This window comes from Salarias fasciatus, chromosome 14 (assembly GCF_902148845.1).
Source record: "Salarias fasciatus chromosome 14, fSalaFa1.1, whole genome shotgun sequence".
Taxonomy (NCBI): Eukaryota; Metazoa; Chordata; class Actinopteri; order Blenniiformes; family Blenniidae; genus Salarias; species Salarias fasciatus.
The window spans coordinates 1,532,349-1,550,177 of record NC_043758.1 but is presented as its reverse complement, the minus strand read 5'-3'; the positions used below and the strand labels follow the sequence as shown (position 1 = coordinate 1,550,177).

General features: G+C 50.3%; 1 protein-coding gene across 5 annotated transcripts in view; it reads right to left on the bottom strand.

The window, feature by feature from the left end:
* Positions 1-17,829, bottom strand: part of LOC115400550 (pleckstrin homology domain containing, family G (with RhoGef domain) member 2) — a 96,733-nt gene that overhangs the window by 58,420 nt on the left and 20,484 nt on the right. For 3 of the 5 annotated variants that reach the window (XR_003932812.1, XM_030108516.1, XM_030108517.1), the window contains exons 3-4: positions 8,103-8,632; positions 347-447 (exon numbers count right to left, since the gene is read on the bottom strand). Coding sequence is in view for 4 of the 5 variants with exons in the window: in XM_030108516.1 (XP_029964376.1) it covers positions 347-447; positions 8,103-8,632 (631 nt within the window). In the remaining variant the exon portion in view is untranslated. Of the gene's footprint in view, positions 1-346; positions 448-8,102; positions 8,633-11,641; positions 11,745-17,829 lie in introns of those variants that run through there. The other 2 variants (XM_030108518.1, XM_030108519.1) reach the window with 2 other exon arrangements.

Here is a 17,829-nt window from a genome sequence, read left to right as displayed (position 1 = left end):
GGTTACCGTTTGATGTCTGACGCTTCATGGACTCATTTCAGTACTGATACACTCATCAGTAGCTCTACGTTTGGTAACTCTGCTCATGATGGTCTGGTTCTGTCTGTTACTGGTTTCGAATCTGGCTGATATTTGTGTTTTCAAACGAGAAATGTATCAATCAGGTCACTTAGTGGAGAAAACCAGCCACTTCCTGTCCGATGAAAACCTGAGATTCTCCGGTGTAAATGAACCTGAACGTCAGCATTCAGTTCCTGAAGCAGAATGTGAAAAAGCTGTATGGATCAGGATTAGGAAGGAGGGTGTGTGTGTGTGTGTGTGTGTGTGAGCGGTTCTGGTGAGTTACCTGTTGAACTCGTAGATGTCCTCGATGTTGCAGAACAGAGCGCTGACCTGCTCTGGTTTGAGAGGCAGAGCGCCGCAGTCAATGATGCAGCCCAGGTAGTCCTGCAGGGAGACACAGAGACCGTCAGACCGGCTGGAACAGGTCTGAGACACAGAGACCGTCAGACCAGCTGGAACAGGTCTGAGACACAGAGACCGTCAGACCGGCTGGACAGGGTCTGAGGACGAACATGAGGACAGGCCTCACACACATCCATCTGCTTCCAGAGGACACAGGAAGCACTTCCGCGGCGTAGAGAGAGGGAGGAGGAGGGAGATGAGTGAGAAATGACAGAGTGGAGGAGAGGAAGACGCCGCCGTCCGCCTGGGAAACCTTTTATGAAAACAAACATGATGGAGGAGAAAGTGGGTCAGAGGCAGAGAGACGGAAACAGAATGTACAGAAAGTTCAGGGAGACAGAGGTCAGCGTGACAGAAAATATGGCGTCTGTCATCGAAATACCTCGCAGCAGGAGAAACGCTATCCTCAACTCGCTCAAGGAGCAGAAACCACGAACAGGGAAGCTCAGCGTGAGGAGGAGCCGGTCGCCCGGTCCAGGTCTCAGAGGACGGACACTCCAGAACCCCACAGCGGCGTGCTGGACGAGCTGGAGGTCTGCAGACCGCCTCTTCTGAAGAGACGTTTTCAGGACTTCCTGTCATGGCTGGTCTGCTCCACTTCAAAACTACAGTCCTGCTCGGCGCCGCCCGACTTCCCAACCAGCTCCAACTGGTCCAGAGGACTCAGGTCCTGGTTTCACTGCCTCGCCCCCTCCTGACCATACTGGACTCTGTGACTCCATTAAAACCAGGCAGCCTGGACTCAAACCTGAGTCCTGGTCCAGGACCGGAGTGAAGCAGAGCAGACCGCAGGACGGAGGAGGACAAGCTGCAATTTGAGGACGTGGTCGTCCTTAGAAAGGCCTCAGGTTCACAACGCCCTGCTGGACCCTGCTGGAACCTGCTGGTACCTGCTGGACCCTGCTGGACCCTGCTGGTACCTGCTGGACCCTGCTGGACCCTGCTGGACCCTGCTGGACCCTGGTGCACCTCCACACCCTGCTCACCCTGTTCGCCCTGTTCACCCTGTCCTGAAGGGTGTTAAGGAGTCCAGCGCCCACCTTAAAGATAGGGTAGACGATGTTGTCCAAAAGCATTTTTAGTCATACTGAGTGAAATGCTCCTTGCCCTCTGGGAGAAGTCAATACATTATGTGGACGGAAAAAAGTGCAGAAAAAATCTGACCACTGTAGCGGCCACAGGAGTGTAAAAACTCCGACCAATCATAAGCCGCGGACCCCTGTTGAGAAACCAATCAAATCCCTTCGCCGTTCTACCAGCCCCCTGCGTGTTCATTCCAATGGCGTGCACTGGTCCTGGTTCAGAGCACGCGTGCGTTGCCAAGGCGCTCTCGCCGCTCGCGGCTCGCGTGAAAAATAGAAGGAAGTGGAGCGGCGCGCTGCGCTCCTATGCGCGTTGTGTGCAGCAGTCAGAAAGGTTAATGACATTGGAGGCGACCACAAACTCCGTGTGAGCGGCGCTTCTGCGTCCAGTGCGCTCGCTCCCAGCGGGAGCTCCTCCAATGGGGTGGGAGCTGGGCGGAGCCTTGGGGAGATGCTACATTCGTGCTACATGCTAGTTTTCCAAGATCGTCGACCCTAGCTTTAAGCCAGCCCAACGTCATGCTAAGCTTCAGGTCTCAGCGGTTCCAGAACTCTCCGGTCCTGCTGAGGCTCAAAACAGGACCTGAATGTGGAGAACCAGAACCCCGCCTCCTGAACCACTGAATCAACTTTAAATCAAATCAAATCCAACTTTAATTGTATTATTTGCACACAACAAAAGCAGAGGAGACATGGCATGGCACAAAGAATCATGGGAAAACACTACCGGTGGGGCCGTCCACACCAGGAGAAGGCGAAGGTCATTAATACTGGGGCTCCAGCGCTCGACCCCCGACCCCGTCAGACCAAGGGGAACCCGCACACCGAGGTGTGGAGACCCCCAGGCCAGCTGGGACCAGAGGACTTGAGCGCCGTTACCTCAGCAGAGGATCAGTGTGAAGGACCCCCCTAGAGAAACACTGGAGATAAGCAGCTAAAAACATAAAAAGATATGATACAAAGCTAATAGAAATAAGTAAGATAAGATTATAGAGTAAAAAAGTAAAATAAGTTAGAAGTACATAATAAAAATAGAACGAATAAATAGTATAAGTAGATTAAAAATAAAAATGATAAAAAATAAAAATGATGGAGATAAGAACTATAAAAGGTCAATTAAAAGCCATATTAAAAAGGTGTGTTTTCAAAGATTCAAAGATTCAAAGATTCAAAAATATTTATTGTACCCTGAGGTAAATTCAGTTTACAGTGAGTGAGTCTTCCCATTTTATAAACACGCCTAAAAACAACACAAGACAAGACAAAGTGACGACAGTGCTACAGATAAAACCAAGGAGACAGCCCCAATAAAACCATAAATAATCAATAAATAATAAAAATGGCTGAAAATATGTCAGACCCCGCTAGATGAGGAAGTGCCATCCATGAGATTAAGATGAGAGAAGCCATTCAAAAGGAAACTGTATTAGTTATATTTCAGTTCCTCTCTTTTGTTTAGAGCACAAATTACTGCTGGTACAAAGCAGCTTTTATAACGTTTAGCTTTACAGGCGGTTCCCTGAACCTCCAACCTGAAGGGAGCAGCTGAAATTCACCGTTAAGAGGGTGGGAGTCATCTCTTACAACAGAGTTTGCTCCCTCTGTAACTGTTTGGTGTACAGGAATTGTGGGTGAAGCTGAGACTCTCCAGTCAGCTTGCTGGACCATTTAACGATTTGGTGCAAATAGTTTTTGTTTTTTAAGGACACATTTCCAAACCATGAAACAGGACAAAAGGATAAAACCGATTCGATAAAAGCACGATAAAACAGGATCAACATAGTCCTATCAATGTTAAAAATGGACAATTTTCTCAGACAAAACAGGCGCTAGCGTCCTTTTTTACACACAGCTTCACAGTTTGCTTCAAATTTCAGTTCATTGTCGATGATGGTTCTGAGATATTTGTATGTGTCAACACACTCCACTATCTGACCCTTTAAAACTGTGGCCTCTTGATTGGGAGGCCTGTTTTTCCAAAAGTCCAACCTCCCTTTAAAAATATCAACGGTCTCTGCGGTCCTGAGGTAACCCTGGAGGACGGAGATTTAGGACACAGGAGAACCCGACTGGAGAACCCGACTGCACAGCTGTTGAGGTGGAGAACTGAACCGGATTCATCTCAGACATTTCATTTCATCATTTATCAGACTCGGAGTCTCCGAAAGTTTCATGAAGCTTTCAGAATAAAACAGCAGCAGGTTGATAATGAAGCTGCATTTCCAGACAGACGTCGCACACTTTTTTCAGGTTCTCCAGAGAACCGTGGCGTCTGGACTCAACCTGCAGTGTTCTGCTGAAGAAGTTTCCTGATCTAAAGAGTTTCCTGCTGCAGCGCTGCGTTTACATATCAGCTTCCTACCAAAATAAAAGCTTCTGCTCTATTCTACATGACGAGCCGCTCCGGTCCCTGCCTGATGAAGTCTTCTCTCCTCTCCTCTTTATTTTGATAAAGTCTCATGTTGCTGAGCGATCAGGCTGCTGCTCTATGGAACAATAACATACTGCAGCATGATGGAAAATATTATTCAGTGTTTCAGGGAATATATTCCCCATGTAAGAGGTTTAATATTTATATTTTCCAGTAAATACAATGTAATGAATTCTGCAGTGATTTGTATGTTTTGCAATATATTTAAAAACACAGAGAGAAGTATGACGTCTCCCATCCGTCCACTGAGGACACATCAGCTGACCACATGCTGCAGTTCACTCATTCTCTTTTTGTTGTGATTCCACGGTCTTCACCACACATCGTTTACCTGGCTCCTCTTCCTATTCCTCTGTTTCACGCTCCATTAAACTTTCCGTGTCTTCTCTGCCATGGTTGATGATAAAAGTCCATTGATCTGCAGGCAGAAGGTCCAGGAGATATTTGCATTGACCATATATGGTGGGAGGTGGGCGTGTCCGGGGCGGGGCATGAGGAGAACCACCTGTGCGACTGTCCAAGCCAGCTGTGATTTATAAAGGGAATGTGCTGCAGGTGAGAAAGATGTGAAATGTTTTTGCCATTTTTGGCTTTTGGGCGAGCGTTGCCTTTCAGTAAGGATCCTGCGGCTCCTGGACTCCGGCTTTCCACTCCATCTCCAGGCGCTTGGCGTTCTGGTGACTTTCCTCTCCTCAGTTTCTCACTATAAACGCTGCATTCGGCTCTCCTCTGGTCCATTGTTCCGTTGAAGTAAAGTCCTAGCTAAACTCACCTTTCTGTTCTGCCGACGCTTCCAGCTTCCACCCAGTGGGTTTTGGACACCAGTGAAAAAAATGCTGACTCAGACGGTCGGCATCACACACAGATTTCGAGGAATGAACGGTGTTTACGACAACAGCAACACATCTCATCACAGAACAGGGCTTTTCAGGTGGATGATGGAGAACTGAGCCAATGGAGGTGTGAGAGAAGGTGAAGAGAGGAAGGAAGGAGCCGTCCTCTCCAGACCACAACCTGGACAACGAAACAACTTTCTGAAAGACTCATCGTTGACGTTAACCATGGAATCAACAAGCGGGACGTCCAGCTTGTTCTCTGCACCGCTGCTCCGCCGGCAGTCAGGACTCAGGCTGAGGGCTGAGGACGAGCTGAGCCGAGAGCCGAGCCACCGAGAGGGCAGAGCCTGTCGAGCTGTTTGGAATGAGTGAAGACGACCCCTCCCCCACCCCCCCCCCCCCCCACCCCCCCCCCCACCCCTCCTTTGTCTCCTCCACATCTCGTCCAGTTTTCCTTCTTTTTATCGCCCTCTGTTTTTCTACTTTCCCCTCTTCTTGCGCCCCTGCTCCCCTCCTCCTGCTGCTCCTCATGTTTCCTCTGCCTCTCGCCCTCCTTCCCTCCCTTCTGCTGGTTTCCTGTCCCACTTGGCTGAGGGTCAGCGGTTTGATTCCCCTCGTGTTCACTCCACAGCTCAAAGCTTCTCTCCAGAAAACACACTGACAAAGATGTTTGAACCCGAAGAACTGATTCACTCCTTTACCGTCTGCAGTAACCTGACACACACACACACACACACACACACACACACACACACACACACACACACACACACACACACACACACACACACACACACGGCCCTATTATGGTCGTTGGTTCGGATTCCAAGTGAGCGTGACATCATGTAGCCTCAATCGAAACCAGACTTCAGCAAAAACCTCAAATCCAGAGAGCAGGCTGACATTACACACACACACACACACACACACACACACACACACACACACACACACACACACACACACAAAAGTCACGAAACTCCAGTTTAGTGGGGGAGGAGACTCATTAACTTTAAGCTAATTGCCAACATGAAACACTGCTAGAAGCAGCTTTAGCATTAGCATTAGCCTGTATGCGCTGTAGCTGTGGTTAGCATAAGCATTTAAAATAACAGTTTGTTTGCATGTTGTGAGTTTATCTCTAGTAGAGCTACCATCCAGGTCTTAGAGCATCTTCCTCCATCTAACTATTCAGGCTTCAGCTAAACTCCATGTGACAAGGAACTTTCTCAAATAACTAATTCCTCTTTCTGCCCTGTAGCTGCCAGAGTGACTCCAGAGTAACTAAAGTAACTAAACTCAGCAGTAACTGTGGTCAACGAGTCCCTGCCAGCAGCTCCTCTACCCGGCGAGGAGTGAAAGTTGCCTCTGAGTGTGAAACGGGAGTCGGAAGAGATTAACCGACAAAGACAAAGAGACGTGCCGACGAGAGACGAGGCCGACACAGCTGACGACAGGCCAGTGTGTGTGTGTGTGTGTGTGTGTGTGTGTGTGTGTGTGTGTGTGTGTGATGGCAGAGGATGAAAGAAGCTGTAAATTCTCTGTTTTACTTCAAAAGGATGTTTCACACTCCGATTAGACAGCTGGATGCGGAGAAACACACACACACACACACACACACGCACACACACACACACTGCAGCACCTGGACTAACGATGGATGGAGAAGCTCACAGGCTGTTTGAAGGGATGGTTTTCAGGCTCGCTCCTCGGCTGAACCTCTGGCGGTTCCTCACAGCGCCGCAGGATCCAGACGGTTCTGCTCTGGCTTCAGCTGAATGAATACCATGTTTTTATTTCACATCTCTGCAGGTGTTTCCTGGAAGAACCACCTGCCTCCTGAATGTTGCTGTTCGCTCCATAAAACAAAGTCTTTTCCGCTCCTCCGTCATGTTTACACCGCCCCAGCGTCCTCCTGCAGGCTCCGGCATCAAACCAGTGGAACAAACCAAACCGCACCAGTCCGGTTCATCACAGAGACAGAGGACACTGTGATAAATCAAACTATAAAAGTTGATTTTTAAAATTAAACTAGCTTAAAGGTATAGTGGAGAATGTTCTTAGCCTATGAATTCCGGGATGGGAATCTCAACTATTGGTCCTCCAACATGTCAATCACTCTGGAGAAATGCTGTCGTAATGCCGTCAAGCGCGCTTGTTCCCGTTATCTGCGCATGCGCATTCGGAGAGTTTATGTAGCCCGTGAGCTTCGGTTTCAGCCAGTCAGTGTAGCGTCACGGAGTTCACCGCGTAATTTGAAATGGCAGAAAGCCGCAACAGGAAACCTGTGCACGAAGTTTATGAGAAGAAGAGAAAGGCCTCGGAAGGAAGAGTCCCGACATTTGAAAGGCGCTTCCTCGGGAGGAGCAGTACAGCAGGTAGGATGGTTTGGCGCATGCGTGTTTTTCAAAAAGCGAGTAACAGACGTTTGGCTTCGACTTTTTGAGAAAATCCTCTGTTATGCCTTTGACATAACCAGCTGAGTCAAAAACAGCCCCAAAGTCCCAAAATCTGCAAATTCTTCCACTTCCTGCAGCTCACTGCGATACGAGTCTCCACCACACGGTGGAGTCATGAGTCGGTGACAGAAGAACCAGAGGAAGAAGGAACAACAGTGACTGAAGCGACTCAACACTGCCGCCCAGTGGACGCCTCCGGCAGGGCGGAGGCCACCAGACGCCGCCGGAGAGTTCCGGCTGCGCTCCGTCTGCTCCTGGGTGACGGATGAGGAGGCGGAGCCGGCTGGACAGCTGCAGGTGAAGCAGGCCGACGTCCTCCACACCTGGCCTGGAAATCAGTCGCTCCTCCACCTCACACAGCCGAGAGCCGCTCGGTGGCTCCTGTCTCCACCCGCCCAGCCGCATCCTGATTGGTCCACCCGAAGGCCAGATTCTGTCCTCAACTCTTCCCTACATCTGTCCTCGAACCTCCAACCAAATAGATGATGCCACTGATACCTGATGTAGTGTCAGCTGACATCCAGATGATAGAGCATCTTCCTCTTTCTAACAACCAGATTATAGAGCATCTTCCTCCTCTAACATCAGACTATAGAGCATCTTCCTCCCAAAAACCTCCAGACTATAGAGCATCTTCCTCCTCTAACATCAGATTATAGAGCATCTTCCTCCTCTAACATCAGATTATAGAGCATCTTCCTCCGCTGGCTGATGTCTGGGACGAGCTCCTCTGCGCTGAGGGCTTCTCATCCTCCATACTGTCCCTGAGCTCCACGCCGTCCACATGAGAGGACGGCTTTACTTTGGCAGCGATGTTGGACGTTCTTACCTCCACGATGCTCTTCAGGTCTCTGACGTAGGCCTGTTCCGTCTCCACGATCTCCAGAGCCACTCGCTCCAGGCGCGACAGCTGCCGGGGCGTGGCCGCCGCCGCCGCCGCCGTTGAGCTGTCCAGAGAAGCCTGTCGTCCTCCTGTAGCATTAGCAGCACCACCTCCTCTTCCTCCTCCTCCTCCTCCTCCTGCTCCTCCATGCGGCGTGACGAGCGGAGTGAGGTCCAGGCTGATGTCCGAGCCATTCCTCTTTGGCGTGGAGGACGACGACGCATTGTAGGTTGGCACGGCGCCGTACGGGAGCGAGGACGAGGACGAGGAGGAGGACGATGAGGAGGAGTGGGAGGCGTCCTGCAGGGACACGGAGGAGGCCGAGGAGGACAGGGACAGGGAGGCGGGACGCTCGCCGTCCGAGCAGACGGTGTTGACGGAGGTGCAGGAGGACGACGAGGCTCCTCGCTCGCCGGACGACATCATCCTACCCACAATCCCACTCAGAGAAGAGACGGAGGACGGACGCCTTGCCGCTGGAGGGAGACACAGAGAGGACGGCAGAACGTTACCAGAGGACAGAGGAATGAGTGGTCGAAAGTTAGAATCCCACAGTGAGGCTGGTCAACCGCTGCCGCCCTCTAGTGGTCACATTAAATATGACAGCGGCAGGAGAGCAGAGCTCCGTCAGCAAACCTTCGCACTCTGACCGTAGCAGGTTCCTTTGAAAACTACGTCATTTTCACCACAGACTTCTATTAAAGCCACACAAAATGAAATCAATCAGAAAATAACCAACTTCAGGCCCGATTTAAGCCACGCTTCAACCCAAAACGCAGCGTTTCTGTGTCAGAAAAGGTTCACGTTCACACAGCGGCGGTTTGAAAACGACAAACAAAGAAGAAATGCTGGAAACGGTGGGGCTGCTTGATTATGTAATGAAACACACACACACACACACACACACACACACACACACACACGCTTCGGAGAACATTACACTCTAAACATGACCAGGACCAGACTGGGACCAGGAACAGTGTTTCAGAAAAGTTGTGTTTTTCGTTTCCATGGAGACGCTGCTTTCCTAAAGTTCCACCATGAAGACTGACTCCAAAAAGCTTTCAGTGTCTCTGAGAACAGTTGTCGTGTAGACGGACCCATAAAACACAGTGGAAGTTTAGTGATTTCTGCTCCAGCAGCGATTGAAACAATGAGTCAGGTTGACTGAATGACGCTGTGCGCCGTGCAGCCAGGAGGGTTAAATCCGCCTGAAAGTCATTAAACGTGGGGGGGGGGGTGTGTTTCGCTCTGTCGTCGGCCCCGTCCTCAGGCCTCCGCTGCACGCCACACCTGCACGCTGCACGCCGCACACCTGCAGGCCGCCGTCATTAGCGGCTCGCCGCCAGACGTCCCGGCAGCGCCAGGAATTTCCGTGCAGAGTGTGAAGTGAGAACATTTCCCCAAACACACACTCCACCGCCGCGGCGGCGAGCTGCAGGTCCGGACAGGAAGGGCCTGACAGCTGGAGCCGGCAGCCTGCTGGCCATGTGGCGGCTGCACTCCTCCGGGGTGCTCCGGGTCCCCCCGGTAGACCACGCCCACTCAGAGCTTCCTGATGGCGTTTAACGGTCGTCCTCACACACTGTTTACCCTTAATGCTCTGACTTCAAAATCATCACAGCACAACTTTTAACGGAAGGCCCCACTTTTGTAAACTAGACGGAGCTTCAGGTCAGGAAGAAAAGGCTTCTAGTGTGTCCAAACAGGGAATTGCATGGTGTGTGTGTGTGTGTGTGTGTGTGTGTGTGTGTGTGTGTGTGTGTTCTCATTTAAATGCCGGAAAACACACACAGAAGTTACTGCCTTATTTAGCCATGGCATTCACACCATTCACTTCTCACTCAACCTTATGGCAAAAGGTTGAGTCATTCAGTGTGTGTGTGTGTGTGTGTGTGTGTGTGTGTGTGTGTGTGTGTGTGTGTGCCCTGTCATCATCTCTCTTCTCTGTGACAGAGCAGATGAAGTCATGGTGGTTTTGCTGCTGGAGCTGTGCCATTGCAGATAACAGCCTGCGTGTGTGTGTGTGTGTGTGTGTGTGTGTGTGTGTGTGTGTGTGTCTTCATTCCAGTGTTTCTTAATGATTTACAGTGAAAATGCAAAACCTTAACAACCACAAACTAAACTGCAGCGTGTTGAAAGGCAGCGGCTCGGCGGTGGATGTGAAACGCTGTGGAGCGTGGAGGAGTTCTTAAGGCCTCAGTATACTCCCCCGTCGCCGCCACGGCGTTCCTACGCCGACAACCCTACGCCGCTACTGAACATATCTTGCTCCTGCGTCAAGGGAACGCCCTCCTCTGCCAAGCCGCTAGCAGTCACAACAACAATGCGGCTTCCGTAGCTCCGGCTTTACCTAGACATAGATCTATAGACATAGATTTCTAGACGTACGTATCTAGACACGCGCGCATTTACCGAACATATATCTGCATATATGACATATCTGGCGACACCGGGCTGTGGTGGAGGAGAGGCTGAGCAGACCGTGATGAAATATTGGTGAAACTAACGAGCTTTTGGACGATTAAAGCCGTTTGAGGAGCGGCTATACACATAGCCCCGTCTGCTAACAGTGCTAACACTGCTAACAGTATAGGGATGTGCGCCGCTCAATTTTGGATCTAAATTTCTCCTGAAGCACTGTTCGGATCAGAAAAGCATTTCGGGTGAGTTCTACTTTATTCTATAAACAACGCGAAAGCGGACCAATCACAGCCCTCGACGTTCACGTCACCACGCGTCGAAACGACGCGAAGTCACAATTTTCGGGAGGCGCACGTCAAGCCCCGACGTAGCCCGTCGTAGGGCTACGACGTATACGTCGTAGGAACGACGTAGCGGCGACGGGGAAGTATACTGAGGCCTTTAAGAGGGGCGGACGTGTTCCACGATTCCGTCTTCGCAGTTAAGGTGCCCGTTTCCATGACAACCGAGCTCGGAGCAGCTGGAGACGAGGTTCTGAAAATGGCTGACGAGGTGGAACTTTTCAAAAACGTTCTCTCCGTTCTCCTAGCAACCAGGGAACACGCAACTTTCTGAAAACACTCCGTCTCCGTGGAAACGGCGGAACACAACACTTTTCGGTAACTCTTCGATTACGTCGCCGTGGAAACGGGGGACAAAGCGACTTCTTGAAAATACTCCGAACCCATTTCCATTAAAAATGAGAGAACTTTAGTGAAACGCTGCTGCCGCTGTGCACGTGCAGGGTGCTCTGCTGTCAGTGTCCACTGCTCCACCGCGCCAAAAGGGTTCTAGTTCTGGAACTCCTGTGAGGACCAGAGAGAAGCGGTCTGAACCTGCTGTCAGACGTTTCTCTGCAGCGTCTGGTTCTTCGGCCACGCCCGAAAACTGCTTCCTGCTGCGGGACGACAACTCGGCTAATAACCCATCGATCGACGATCGCAAGACCGAGACGGAGAGACGTTCTGACGGAGAGACGTTCTACCAGAGCGGCAGAAGACAGGACGGGTCCAGACACTCACCGCTGATCGGCTCTCAGTCCTGCATCCAACCGTTCAGTTCACATGTCAAACACGCCGTTTGTCAGTGTGAAAAGAACATCATGACTTCCTGTCAACAACTGTGTGTGTGTGTGTGTGTGTGTGTGACACACCTGACTTTGAATACAGGATGTGGTTTGATGAACATTCGTCTCATTGTGCCTTCCTTCAACACACACACACACACACACACACACACACACACACACACACACACACACACACACACACACACAGAGCAAATCTGATCTGAGTTTTATCTCCAGTTCATGAATCGGGTGAAGGGTCTGAGCCGTCTTTCTCGTCTTCCTGTGGGTGAGGAGTCTCTTCTGTCTTGGGTTTGTGAGTCCAGGCGGGATTTAGAGGGCAGCAGTTTGACCAGAGGGGTCAGGATCAGGATCAGGATCAGGATCAGGTTCAGGCCAGTTTGCACCAAATTGGAGATATTTCAGTTTTTTAAGCTCTTCTATTATTTTTCTCCCCATTTCTTATGGTTTTAGCAATTTTTCACAATTTTACTTCTACTTTTTCTGAACCAAGAGTGACAGAATAAGTTAAATGTTAAACCATGTATCATGTGAAAGGTTCATGGAGCCGCTGCAGAGGGACTGAAGCGCCACATGTTGGACACCCCTGGTTTTGGTCTTCATGGAAGACTCGTTCAGGGACTTTGCTGAAGACTCAGCCGAGCTTCTGGAGCAGCTCATCCGTCGTCTTTCTGCTCGTCTTCTGGTTTCAGTGAGGACGACCTTCTAACACGACTCGTCTGCTGCCGACAGAAATCCCTGAAACCTCTCCTGAGCTCCGGGACGAGGCGCCGAAGACCCCAGCCGGGGAGCCGGAGCCGCGGTTTGGTTACGTAACGCCGCGGCGCTGCCTTCAGGCGTTGACCCCACGGAGCCATTCGGAGATGGAATTTCCCTTTAAACACGAGCGGTGGAGCTTCAGTGGATTCCAGCGCCTGATTACAGTCATAAACGAGCGGCTCCTCGCTGTCATTAGTGTTTCCTAGAAAAGAGCGACTGACGCTGCGAGAGCGAGCGACTCGGCCGTGCCGAGGATTCCTTTACTCCACTTCACCTTTCAACGCGCCGTTTCAACGTGCTCGATCCTGAAAACTTCCACGTTTAAGAAGCAATGTTTTGAAAACGACGCAGTTCTCATGTTCTAATTTCACCCGTGATAACCGAGAAGGAGTATTTTCAAAAAGTAGAGTTTTCCCCCATTTCCACAGGGACAAAGCGTTTTCAGAAAATTGTGTTTTGACCTCTTTCATGGAGATGGAGCATTTTCAAAAAGTAGCATTTCCCCTTTTTACAGGGATATGGAGAATTTTCAAGAATTGTATTTTCCCTCCTTCACAGAAGACTAAGCATTTTTAAAACGCGCGGCTGCCGTTCGGACGCTCAGACCCGTGTGTGAAAACATGGCTCCTCTTTTAAAAAATGCGCCACGCTCTCACGCCTCTGCAGATACGAGGAACGTGGAACCGAAGAGCAACGGAACCCGAAACCAACTGTTGAAACAGGGGGAGGTAACGCTAAACCAGATGTTTGAAGGGAACCCCAGGCTCGGGGTCAACACTGCAGCTTGACCCCAGACTGACGAGCAACTTCAGGAGCCAAGGTCCCGCCCCTGAGACGGAACCAGAACCAGAGCCATGGTCCAATCAGAATCTGGGCTTGGACCAGGACCAAGACCAGAGTTTTAGAAAAGTTGTGTTTCCTGGTTTTCATGGACTGTGAAGTTTCCAGTTGTGTTTTCAGAGGCTCTGAGGTCCGTCGTCATGAAAACAGAAAACAACGACAATGCGACGTACGCAGCTCCGTTGCAGTCGTTTTGTAGTCCAAAACATGGGATTATGGCATGGACTTTTACGTCTGTTTCACCATCAAATTCCACCGGACGCTAAAGCGCCGCGCCAGCGTCTTGTTCCTGAAGTCAGTGCACACCGGGAGCGCCGCACCGCGCCGCACCGCGCCGCGCCGCGCCGTTTAGAAGCGGCGACCTGAAGCGAATCACCAGCGCCGTGGCGCGCGCCTGCGTTCTGGTGATCCGTCGTAACACCGGTGCTTCTGGGACGCGGCGCGGCGCTTTGGCGTCCGGTGGGATTTGGGGGTTAAAGAAAAGCCTTCAGAGCAGATTCTTGCTGTGGTTTCAGAGCCAAATTCAGTTCGTTCAAAACTTCAAACAGAGCCGTGGTAAAACCTCGCTGTGTTGCGGCCGCCATCATGATTGTTTTGAGGGGGGTATAATATGACACAACGCTAACTCCCACCTCTCGTGGACTGTGATTGGCCCGGCAGAAAGTTTGTTGGGCAGAAGTCAGATTCAAACGGCGCGATCCCAGACGGTTTCCCCATGAAGCCCTGAGCATGGAGAGACAGTCTGGCGTGCCAGGCTAAGATGTTTCCTCCAGCTGCTCTGAAGCCTGTCGTCAGGTACACAAAGTGCAAATTCCTGTCCTGGAGTGGCAGAACGTGGGCCTGGGGAGCGGCCTCACAGCCGGCAGAGTTCTCACTGCTCACGGAGCAGGAGGAGAACTCTGCAGAACCGCCCGCTGGCACAGCCACAGGTTCAGATGGATCAGACAGGAAACGCTCAGACCAGGATCGGTCCGAGACCTGGATCCAGGCCTGTCCACAGTTCAGGAACCAAGAGTCAAGTTCTGGAACAGACAGTGAAGATCTAGAACCGACGGTGAAGTTCTGAGCTGCGGAGTTTCCAGGAAGAGAGGAATGTAACATCAGACGATTGTTTGAGGGAGTTCACTTCTGACAGGAGGAATGAATGTAAACACCAGGAAACTGTCAGGATGTGTGTGTGTGTGTGTGTGTGTGTGTGTGTGTGTGTGTGTGTGTTGGGGTCAGAGGTCACGTGGGTGGGTCGTAGACGACGATGTGAGAAGAGTCGCTTCCTGTCTCCGTCTGCGTCAACATGTCCTCTATCACGACAAAGACTTTTACTTTCGCTCACACACACACACACACACACACACACACACAGAGTGGTGTCTTCCGTCTCCTCAGTGAAGTGTGTGCTGAGACTCTTGAGGCCATTTAAAGGCTGCTGAGGTTTAAATAAAATGAGATCTTTATTTAAATCAAGATCGATTTGACTGATTTACTTTGGTTCTACTTTCACATTCAGGACTGTTTGATTCTCACAGTTGTGAGTGAAAATGCAAAACGTCTGTTGTGTTCTGACTGTCCGTTTCCATGACGACGGAGCTTGGACACACTGACAGCACAACTTTTCGTAAAGACTCCAGGAGTTGAAAACAAACCAGGAGTTCTGCACATGATCGTTCAATGTTCTACAGAGGGCCATGAATTCCAGTCCCGAGTCTCCTGGTCCTGCTCCTGGACTTGGTCTTGGTCTTTGGTTGAGCTGGGCTATCACTGGTTTGAGCTTCGCCGCCACACTGAGTGTTGTTACAGGGCGTTTTTAATTCAGAATTGGTTTATTCTGAATTAAGTAATTCAGAAGTATATTCCTCTTTTCATGGGAAAAACCAAAAATTAAATCCTCTTTCCTGCTGGGGGCTGTGAAGCGTTCTGATTGGACAGGAGGCGCCGTGACGCCTGTTGGAAGCGATTTTTCTCTTTTCTTCCTCGATTAACTGTGATGCGGCAGCTTTTACGTATAGTTCTGCTCCCAAAGGAGAATAAACCAGACTTCAACTTAATTTCAAACAAAGTTTTCCTGTGTGTACACGGTTCTGTGAGAGGGTGATTAAGCTTTATTCAGACTTAGACAGGAAAAAAAGTCCCATGTATGCACTGGAATGACTTTTGAAGCGTTCAAACCGCCGTAGTGAGAAATGAGCAACGAACAGGAACAGGAAGAGGAACAGGAACAGACAGGTTAACTGACAGCTGGACTGCTGCATGACTTACACTGTCTTTCAGGTCATCTGTCGTATTTGTCGTCCCTATTTCTTTTATATATTTGAAAAAAAAAAAGGAACTGTGTTCTGGCCCTTCCTGGGCGGTGTCTCCTCCCAGCTGGGGTTCTCTACCAGAGTCCTGGGAGCTGGAGGGTTCTGCAGGGTCTACCAGAGTCCTGGGAGCTGGAGGGTTCTGCAGGATCTACCAGAGTCCTGGGAGCTGGAGGGTTCTGCAGGATCTACCAGAGTCCTGGGAGTTGGAGGGTTCTGCAGGGTCTACCAGAGGCCCGGGAGCTGGAGGGTTCTGCAGGATCTACCAGAGGCCTGGGAGCTGGAGGGTTCTGCAGGGTCTACCAGAGTCCTGGGAGCTGGAGGGTTCTGCAGGATCTACCAGAGTCCTGGGAGCTGGAGGGTTCTGCAGGGTCTACCAGAGTCCTGGGAGCTGGAGGGTTCTGCAGGATCTACCAGAGTCCTGGGAGTTGGAGGGTTCTGCAGGATCTACCAGAGGCCTGGAGGTGGCGCTGCAGCTCATCTTCACTTCACTCTGTTCTAGTTGGTTCTCATTTTGTTCTTCATTCAGTTTGTTATGAGAAGCCAAAGAAGAGGGAGGCTCAAATCAACCAATCACAGAGCAGGATGGGCAGCCCCCCCCCCCCCCCCCTTCCTATTCTATCGTTCATCCGATGTTTCTCTGCAGCCTTATCTTGGGCAGTCGCTCTATTTTCTGCCTCCTTCTTTTCTATGGGTATAATCAACAGATCTGCTGTGGCCTTTCAGGCCGTTTATGGTGTGTGTGTGTGTGTGAGTGTGTGTGTGTGTGTGTGTGTGTGTGTGTGTGTGTGTGTGTGTGTGTGTGTGTGTGTGTCACAGTAGAAACATTGTTTAACATGGCACTTTATCACCACAAACCATACAACTTCCTGAGTAAACTGCAGTGTGTGTGTGTGTGTGTGTGTGTGTGTGTGTGTGTGTGTGTGTGTGTGTGTATGTGTGTGTGTGTGTGTGTGTGTGTGTGTGTGTGTGTGTGTGTTCTTGTACATACTGAATAGTGAGGACCAGAATGAGTTTTAAACCAGCACTCTGAGGACATTTTTACTGGTCCTCACTTTCTGACAGACCTTTATGAGGGTTAAGAATGGATTATTGGGTGAGGATTAGGTTTAGGGTGGGTCAGGGTTAGGATTAGGTTAGTTTAGGTTTAGGGTGGGTCAGGGTTCGGCATGTATTTGAAGGTTAGGTTAGGGTAAGGGGCGAGGAAATGCATTATGTCAATGAATGTCCTCACAACTACAGAAGAATACACTTGTGTGTGTGTGTGTGTGTGTGTGTGTGTGTGTGTGTGTGTGTGTGTGTGTGTGTGTGTGTGTGTGTGTCAGTAAACACACATCTGTCCAGATTTGTTGTCTGAATGATAATTGCAGCATTTCAGTGGGAGCAGAAATGTAACTGCATTCTGTGTGAAATCTAACTATGGAAGCCAATATAACTGCCGAGCAGCGAAACAGCATGGCTGTGTGTAATTATACATCATTACTGCGCCTGCCTGTGTGTGTGTGTGTGTGTGTGTGTGTGTGTGTGTGTGTGTGTGTGTGCCTCCGCCGGGCCTCTGCTTTGCTTGGTGACAGGAAATCACAGCTCGGAGAGAAAGCCGAGTGGAGTCTGAGAGACGTAGAAAATAAATCTGCTTCATGGGAGAAAAACTCATTAACCGTCAGCCAGTGTGTTTGTTCCTTTAAAAATAAGAAAAGTCCAAACTCAGCCCTGTGAGTGTTTCCCCACTCCACCTCCTTCGACCGAGCACAACTTCACGATCAAACTTTTAGAATCTCAGACCAGGGCAGAAATGAAACCCTGACGGTGTGAACGAGCTGATGGAGAGAGGAGACAGCTGGAGAGACTCCACTCTACTGAGATCCAGGGACTGCAGGCCTGGTGCTCCAGGGACTGCAGACATGTGGCCCTGACCTCCCACATCATGAAGACCCTGGAGAGACTCGCTTTGGTCAAACCACACTTGGACCCTCTACAGTTCTACAGTTTCATTCAGCAGACGCTTTTGTCCAAAGCGACATCCAACACAAGCAAGAACTCAGACATAAGAAAGAAAGCTTTAGTAAGTGCTGCAATTGCTTCAAGTGCGATTGGTCAAAGAAGTTGCCATCAAGTTGCAGAAGAAGTGCTAACTACCCCCCGATTTTTTTTTTTTTTTTTGTCAACTTAGTCAGAGCTAAATCAGTGCTGGTTTTGGATCACCTGACCTATTCTACCCCTAACGTGGAGT